Source organism: Nanorana parkeri, unplaced genomic scaffold (assembly GCF_000935625.1).
Source record: "Nanorana parkeri isolate BGI_ZX_2015 unplaced genomic scaffold, ASM93562v1 scaffold1014, whole genome shotgun sequence".
Lineage (NCBI taxonomy): Eukaryota > Metazoa > Chordata > Amphibia > Anura > Dicroglossidae > Nanorana > Nanorana parkeri.
In genome coordinates, this window is record NW_017307282.1 from 94,959 (window position 1) to 104,376 (window position 9,418).

Sequence of the window (9,418 nt, forward strand, 5' to 3'; positions counted from 1 at the left end):
CAGGATTTTTTTTAAGGAGCCAGCTTCATTGACAACTATAGAAAACCTTAAATATTAGGCATCAGCTGTATTTTCTAAGGAGCATTTGCTACCTGTCTCCTGGGATTTGTTCAGCCCTGATTTATAGCACTCTTACTCAGGGCTGCACCATAAGTGCACCTTGCATTTACATGCAAGGTCTGCTCTAAAATGTGATTGTTCCTTTACTTTAAGCGACACTAAACTTAGGGGTTAATCTTAAAAATGCATTTAAGAACCTTGACTATTAACAAAATGTATCTTATTTTTGTATCCCTCAGCTGGAGATCCTCAAAACATCTCTGAATTGGTGCTGACACTGTCCTTCCTTCTGGAGGGTGGCTACTTTTGTTCTCCATGGTCCCTATCTGTGCTGTAAAGTAGCCACCTCTGCAAGCTCGGTTCCATCATGGACTACAATCTCATGTTTAGTTTACTAATTTGTATTGAGATTGTAGTCCATCGTGGGAGCGAGCTTGAAGTGGTGACTACTTTACAACACACACAGGGTTCATAGGGAGCAAAAGTAGCCACCCTCCAGAAGGAAGGACAGTGTCAGCACCAATTCAGAGATGATTTGAGGATCTACAGCCGAGTGATGTACAAATAAAGGTGCATTTTGTTTAATAGTTGGCGTACTTGAATGCATTTTTAACTCCTGATTTAAGTGTCACTCTAGGCTAGTTTCCTCATAGCGCTTCATTTTACATTATTTGCTCTTTTTGGTTCATACTATGTCCATTTCTAGATGGTGATTCTGAAAGCAGTTCATTGTCCATGCCATACTGCACTAGCAGACATGCAAGAAACAACTTTCCCAGCTTGGTTGTGGTTATTGCAGGGCTGATGTTCCTCCTAGCTGAGCAGTTCTCCACTTAATATAAGGCTCACTGCCAATCCAAATGCTTTGTTGTTTAATAAAAGCTTGACTTTAGCTTTCCGTGTTGTTAGCGGCTAAGATGTGCCTAGTTTGTGCATGCACAATTAGATGATTCACAGCCATCGGTTAATGATGCTGATTATTGCATTTATACAGATATCTGGAGATATGGCCGCTGAACATGTAAATGGAAATGGTACAGAAGAGTCCATGGATACTTATGCTGCAGTTGTCCCATCAGAGCATTTGCAGACTTTGCTCGATGCTGGTTTACCACAGAAAGTTGCTGAAAAACTAGATGAAATTTACATTTCAGGTAAGACTTGGTTCTTGCAAAAACACTTCTATTTTAGAGTTATTTTCTCCATTGGATTCTGCCTAAATTAGCAACTTTTTGTGGTTTCCAAAACATGGGAACTGCAGGTATAATTTTTGTGCCCACCCCTTCAGTGCTTGAGGTGTCTAAAATGCCTAATTCTTCTGCAACAGAACTCTCGAACAGTGAAGGGGTTTTTACCATGCAATGTTTTCTCAAGATCGCTGGATATCTAGTATACTCATTTCATTGATATTGTTTTTGATCTTGACTTTTGCTACACTTAGAAAAAACAAAAAACCTCTATGGCAGTATGGTAATGGTATTAATAAAATAGAGGACTACGTGTATCTACGAATTGTAGCTGTTACATAATCTAAGTAGGATATGCATTACCTTTTAGATAGAATGTGTAAAATGTGGTATGTACCTGTGATGCTAAAACTACATGATACTTGGGCCTGCCTCAGAAATCCGTTCTTCACTATTTTTCTAAGGGTTGTGTGCACTCGGTTGAAGAATGTGGTGGGGGTGGTAATAGTCACAGGTTTTCAAAGCCAAAAATTGCTAGCCTCGAGATGTATGGAGGAAGGTTACAAACTTGGGAATTTTCTTACCAAACTAGGGCTGCAGCCATCTAACCAATTAATCGTTAATGAGAATAGTTGTCAAATATATAATCCTTATTGATTAGTTGGTTGGGTCCCCTAGCTCTCGTCTCCATTCTGGGAGGAGGGCGCAGTGAGCGGGTGGAATAGCCAGCCTGCTATCGCAATTTGAAATGGCCAATAGGCTGGTTATTGCACCAGTCCACTACCTGCTGTATTTCCATTCAGCTGCCCTCTGCGGAATCATGCCACTGGCAGCTTTCATTCCTCGGCTGAAGCTGTTCAAGCACCATGGGCTTACGATACAATTATTTAAAAAAATTCTAAAAGGTGGAAAAAAGTAATTTTCCCCAGTCATCTTCCAGGACAGCCATCGAGATATAGGCTCATTCGGCCTTACAAATTCTGTTGCTGGAGGTGCATTGCAGTGCCATTCATTTGTGTCACTCCAAATGCGCCTCTTACCCGCAGTGTGATCGCCTGCACTGGAACGCACTGTACCACAATGCCGTGCATTCCGGTGCAGTGTGATTGCAAAAAATTGTGCGTGCAGTTTTAAGTAAACTTTGTAATGCAGCATTTGTGTATTTAATTTTAAATTTAGGATGTTATTTACTAGAGCTGAAGCTGACTATTATTTTCAAAATCGATTAGTTAGCCGATTATTACGTTCGGTTAATCGGATAAACAATAAATAAATAAAAATGGCTCCAGTGATGGACTACTAGTTTGTATTGAGATTGTAAATTTTTTTTATCCGATTAATTGAACAATTGGCCAACTAATCAATTATGAAAATAATCATGAGTTGCAGCCCTATACTAAACCAGTACTATCCTTTCCTCTGAACCCTTCAAGCATACCTATATGGAGGGAAATGCTGCCATTTCTGACATCCTGAAAATGTTTATTGCCTGTCACCACACTTATATTTTCCAGTTGTAAAATATATGTAAGAGCAAGAAACTACTTTTTCTTTTCATGTGTAAGAAAGAACAAGAGCATCACTTAGTGGGTTCTACAACCTCACCAAGCCATGAAGATGATTGTATTGGGTCTTGGCACTCCGGCGATAAGTTGGAGGGTGGACAGATGTCTTGCCACCCATCACTTAGGGTGAACAATCTGCTGGTTGTGGCTAGCCATAGAGCTCTTTAACATTTACTTCAATGTGGTATCGAAAGCCATTTGCATATTACACCTGAGGTAAAGCAATTGGTTCAAAGTCTGTACAGGAAGCTGAAAATTATAACTGAGTGGCAATGGGTAAAATGAAAGTGGGCAAAAACAATATCAGGGTGTTGGCAATATAGCGATGGGTGCAGTTCCAGTTATTTCTTTAGTTTTGGATAGCATGTGGAAAGTTTAGAACCCCTTGGGAAATCATTGCTGTCCTGTGTCTCTATTCAGAAATATTTTCTCATTTCTTATCCCAAAGACAATGGTTGCCAAGCATAAAAGTGAGGGAAATCTCCAGCAGGCATACAAGTGTCACTAAAAAAGAAAAAAAATCTGTCAAATGATCTAATCCTCCCTGACTGTCCAAAAGTATACTAAACATTTTGTCTGTAGTTATAATGTAATATGTAGCTGTTGCTGCCACAAAAATGAAATGTTGTACTTACCTAAACCAGTGCTGTTACCACATAGCAGATGCCTTCACGTCTGGCCCTTAGTGTTAGTACTCTGGGTACCCGTGTCCTCTGAAATATGCTTGCTTACAGAGTTTGTCCTTACCCCTTTGTGTCGCCTAAGCAGCACTATTGAAAATGAAGACTACCTTGTGTCATGGGTCAGTTGTGCTGCTTATTTCATTGGAAAGGGCTAGGTCAGGTTTCCAATCCGGTTAATTCATTTCGGAGAACGTTGTATTCTTCTGACAAGGAAGGACCTAACTTGCAGGCAATGGTAACAGGTAAGTATATTCACAATTCTGAAATGAATGATTTCATGCATTATAGATTAACTTGGTGAACAGTTAAGAGGAGGCTAGTTAACCTCTTGCTGCCAGCTCATGTTGGCCCTTTAAGGGGCTCCTAGATCATGTTACCAGTGAGAATGAATGTTGGTTTGGTCAAGTGCCCATCCTAGGCACCCTATTGTAAGTTGTGATCAGGAAGTGTTGGTGACAGTGTCACTGCTGAGGGTCACCAATAAGCACAAACTGTAAACATATATGTGGGAGGCCATTATTAAACCCCCCCCCCCTGCTGTGTTGCCTCATATATGCACACGCCATGTGGCAAGTGGTTAATTTGCTGTGTATCAATGTTTCTGATGTATTGATCCTCTGTTCTGAATGCTTCAACTGTGCTGGGGATTGTCTGAAGTTTCTTCAGACCCATATGCACAAAAAGGCAGAAGGGCTTGGGTGAGGCACCTGCCAAGGAACATGTTTGAATCCTATTTATGGCCACCATTTAGTCAAACCCCAGGTTCACTCCACATAGCACTGTGCAGTTTTCCTTCTATAACAAAGTACAGCATAACACAAACTAGCGTCCTCCCGTTACCCTAAGCTCAGTATACCGCGAGCTGTAGCTATACTGAGACGCCGGAGCGGATCCCGACCTGGACGTCGGGATCCGCCCAGCTGCGTGAGTGACATCTGGCTCTGCCTATCTAGAGGCAGAGCCAGCTGTCCCCTCCCCCGTCCGTTCTGCCAGTCAACGCTGGCAGATCGGAGCGGGGAGAGGGGAATCCAGCCCCTCCCCCTGTCAAGGCAGAGAGCTGCGACAGGATCGAGAGGTGAGGGAACCCGGTATGTGTTCTCTCACCTCCCGATCTACTGAGCCGACCTGTGACAGTCTCATTGTCACAGGTCGGCTAGAACTATGAGGTGAGTGGAAATCACTCATCTCATAGTTCTCCTTTTAATTATATTTTAGCTATATTGTACATGTTGCTGAAAGCATTAGGAAGACCCGTCCCTGGGGGGTTCTAGTATCTCTTAAAACAGACTATTGATTTCTAAGGGGCAGCACCATCTGTGACTATATGGATATTTTAGACAAAAATCCAGCTGTCCTTCAAGAAGCCCCAGTGTGGTGTAGCATGTTCAATAAATGACATTTGTAGTGCAATGTTATCACTGCCTATTCTCCAATTGGACATCATTCATAAACACCTACACAAGGAAATGATTGTCTTAGCAGCTCTGGTGTTTGCAATGTAAACATAAATGACGATACCTAAGGCTTTCAGTTCAAACATTTCTGTAAGCTTTGAAGATGAATTTTCCACAAATTTAAATTTTTTCCTTATTTTGAACGTTGGCTACCTATGCCAAAATCAGGAGACACTGCAATCTTGGTCATATTGGCCATTAGGTAACAATTGCAGTTTTTAATGCGGCACAATTGGCCCTTCTGCCAAAAAGTAATTGTGTGGGAGTTTGGTGGGCTCTGCAGTACTTCTTGTGCATTGGTTCCCTGCTATAGTTTTTATGTCCTAGCTGTTTCCCTACAGGGAGGCAGGATTGATAATATACCCTAGTGCAAGTAGACCGCATGAGTCCAGTGCTTTCTATGCAGCCAGCTCACAGGCGACAGAAATGTAGGCCTCCGCACTTCAAGTGAAACTAAAAAGTGAAGGTTTGCTATGTCTTAGAAAACGATTGGTGCCTGAGCAGTCCCCAGCACTTGCTGGATTGAGAGTCTGCCTAGGCACTCCTATGCCTACAACCTTTTAGCTGTATATCTGCATTGTGGAAGTAAGGACTGCTAATGTGAGATTTGGTGATGACACTACTTTGTTGCTCGCTGTTCTCCTTGCTGGTGGCTCTGACATGAACCAAAGCTTTGGCTCTACCAAGATGGTCACCTCCACATGGAGACAAGGCATGGTAGGTTAGGAACTAGGAAAGATCACCTGCAGGGATATCCCAGGCACTACTGTTGACTAGTCTTTTGCCCTCTTCCTGTCTTTTTGGCGTAGCGTGCATAGTTCAGTTCCTCCGTAAGGTGGAGACGCAGTTAGTCCTTTGGAAAGACTAGTAGTTTTATCATACTCTGTAGCAAGGAACTGACACATGCACAGAACTGCATGCTTTCTAAAGAGAGCAAGGGTTGCCATTTGGGTCTTGGCGGATTCAAAGTGGTTATCCTTTAAATTGTTGTAGCATGTATATTTCAATGGGCGGATATGGGTATTTTAAATTTTATAAGCTTTATATTAAGATGGCATATTATGACGACTTTTTATGACTATATAATCAAGCAACTTACAAGAATGGACCTGTTAACCATCATCACACTCCCTTAATCTGGTTTGATTTTTCTATAGCTGATTAACAATGTTAGGAAGAATCTGGTTGCTTTGGGCATAATCTTTAACTTCCATTTCTAACCCTTCTGTACCTCCTGTACTTTTTTTTTTGTTTGGCTTCTTTGTCCGTTGACGTGTAAGGGCCCATTGCCGATTAACGCACCATACCACACATCTACAGTGCGGGAGGTGTATTACGTTGCCATTCATTTGAATGGTACCCCAATGCACCTCCTGCCTGTAATGCAATTGATCACTTCACGATGTTCGGTACTGCAATAACTTACCTTGCAGTGCCATTAGAGTAGTGCATGAAATGAATGGCAATGCAACACCCCTTTCCACACTGTAAATGCATGGTAGGTGCGTTGTGCAGTACTTAGTACTGATTAATGCATCACACAGGACTTATTCCTGAATAATCCAGCCTTGTACATTTTGATTGAGCAGTGAACTTTTGCAGGGATAAATCATTCTAGCCACTCGCCATAGCTTTTTAAAATAAATCGGTGTTCACGGGTCCTCCCTCTTTCTACCCCGTTGGCAACAATTAAAGTGCATTTCCCTATGGTCTTGGCTTCTCCCTTTTACGTAGATTTCTCCCTTTTTTTTAATGCAGATTTCTATCAGGTTTAGTACAGCCTGTTCTGTGTTCATGCTTCCAGTTGAAAAGTGATGGCTTACACCAGCAGGGTTGAGTGGGAACTCTAAGCAGTTGGCCAATTTGACGGTGTTAACAGCATAGTTTGAAGCAGAGCTGTGCTTTAACTGGCCACACCAAAAACATTCTCTTCTCATCCCCCTACTGCAGTAGGATTCTCTTGATTGTTGGGGTGCAATCTGTTAACTGGGATTTGTCCATTTTAGACTATTGTATGGTTGTATAATGTATTTGCATAATTATACAAGGTTTAGGGCTAAATTATTTTTATTGGGTAAATGTGAAATTCAATTTCTTTTTACGTTTATGACTTTAGTTTTGCATAGCAGGATGTCGGAATTGACGAATGAGTTAGAGGGACTTCTTGTTGAGGGTGTCTGTGTGGATTTTCAGTCTGCAGGGATGGCCAACAGCAGTGCTAGTCTAGTACTGGGCTGTTTCCATTTTCAGATGTAAAATCAAATTATTGGACACATCTGTTGTAATCTGTTGTAATTAAACGTTATCTAAAACATTTACATTTTTAAACTGTACACAGTCATTATCGTTTTCACGTTAAACACGATCTGTTAAATTTTTTTACATTATTTTGGTTTATTGAACAGAGCTCACTGCAAACAGTAGATGAGTACAGTGGTACCTCGGTTCACGAACTTCATTCATTCCACGATTCTGGTCGCGAACCGAATCAAACTGATCAGACCGCGATGTCGACTAGAGGAAGCCATGACCATGTGTCAGATTTTGCCCAACTTCCTGTTCGTGGACAGAAGCGTTCATGAACCGAGGTACCACTGTATGTGCTGTTATGAATGAACTCTACCCATCATTTACATGCCTATGGACTTGCCTAGTTTCCTGCAGTAACATGCATATGTTTTGCTGGATGAAAATTTATTTTAGTAAAGCATGCACACTAAAAATTTACATATTCTGAACAAGCAATAGAAGCACTTTACTGAGCCCTTATTCACCTCTGTATCTATAATCATTGTAGGGGGAAAATGATGTATTTTTTTTTTTATTTTTTTTTTTTAACTTTACACTATGAGGCCAGGTCTTGGCAGTCCAACAGCCCTCCTAGGTAAATGACGAGTACGTTTTTCTAACCTGTTAGGTGAAACTGACTATAGAGTCATTGTTGTGATCTTTGAGAATAAACTACTTCCCTGTACAGATGAGTGAAGGCTTGTTTGAAAGATCTTTTTAATATGGAACTAGTTTTATGACAATGTAAAGCTCACATTGGCGGCAACGCTGACCTGTAAACAAATTCCCGGCCACTATAGCAGCCAGGAGTTTCACTCTTTGAAGGCAAGACTAGTATAAAAGTGTTCACATACGCGTTTCGTTTGACTGCATGTGACATATATTTAATGTTAATCTTTTTGTAGCTTAAATGACTCCATGACCTGAAATGTTATTGTTCCCACAGGATTAGTTGCACATAGTGATCTAGATGAAAGAGCTATTGAAGCTTTAAAGGAATTCAATGAAGAAGGTGCATTAGCTGTACTTCAGCAGTTTAAGGACAGTGACCTCTCGCATGTACAGGTAAATGTGATGACATAAGCAAACTGTCAGCATGATGAGATCACCAGAAGAAAATGGCAGTTCATTTTGTTGGTGTAGAGTGAATAGCCATTGAGGCAGTTTGCTTGATGGGATTTTCTTGTTGAGAAAGGCAAATGTCGTCTAACCTTTTGCACCACTAGGATATTTTGCAATGTACTCTACCTTTTATAAGTGTGTATATGTACAGTAAAAACCTAGTAATACACAGCACTCGCTAGTAGAGATTTTTCAACAGTCTGAGTTGTCTAGGGAAAACCGTTCATGATGAGATGCTTACCTGATCATTGTGATGTTCAGATTGGGTGTTGTATGGCTACCTCACTTCCTACACATTTCTGACTTTGAATGCAGATATAAGCCAAGTCCAAGCAGCGTCAGCTGCCTCTTTGATGGTTTAACAAGTATGTCCAGGTACCACCATATGGCCCATTTATGTTCTAGAGCGCTATTGGAAGTGTGATGGGGGGTGTCTGATATGTGAACAAGGACTTCAGCTAGGGAGTTGGTGCTTGTCTGTGTCCTTCACATGGTTTACCATCAATGAGGCCACCCATTAATTGATTATTTTGTATTTGGAGGCGACAGAACAATGCGCCATCTTTCTTGCTGCACCTTTCCAGATTTTGGGAATACCATGATGCTGAAGATAACTCGAGGCTGTGCATGTGATTCCCAAAGTCCACTTGGACTGATTGTATGTTAGATTAAAGTTTTGGTGACAAATGCTTGTGCTTAATTCAGTATTTCTCTAGATTTACTGAATGAAAAGTTTCAGTGAGGCTTTTTTTTATATGAAATAATTTTACTTGTCATTCGCTTTAGAATAAAAGTGCCTTTTTATGTGGAGTTATGAAGACTTATAGGCAGAGAGAGAAACAAGGGACCAAAGTTGCTGATTCTAGCAAAGGACCCGACGAGTCCAAAATAAAGGTATGTGTTTACTGAAATAAACAATAGAATGAATTTGCTTGTTTTCACTGTTTGGTTTAAACCTGAACTAGATGATTTTTTATTTTTTTTTGTAGAAAAGGCGCATTGTAACTTGCCCAAATAAGTATTGTATGAGTGGATGACTTAATTGAAGCCGCCTTCTA

General features: G+C 40.9%; 1 protein-coding gene across 8 annotated transcripts in view; it reads left to right on the forward strand.

The window, feature by feature from the left end:
• Positions 1–9,418, forward strand: part of SYNCRIP (synaptotagmin binding cytoplasmic RNA interacting protein) — a 23,846-nt gene that overhangs the window by 2,013 nt on the left and 12,415 nt on the right. For all 8 annotated transcript variants that reach the window (XM_018567144.1, XM_018567138.1, XM_018567139.1 and 5 more), the window contains exons 2-4: positions 1,055–1,214; positions 8,185–8,303; positions 9,147–9,254. In XM_018567144.1, the coding sequence (XP_018422646.1) occupies positions 1,067–1,214; positions 8,185–8,303; positions 9,147–9,254 (375 nt within the window). In that variant the 5' untranslated portion in view covers positions 1,055–1,066. The remainder of the gene's footprint in view (positions 1–1,054; positions 1,215–8,184; positions 8,304–9,146; positions 9,255–9,418) is intronic.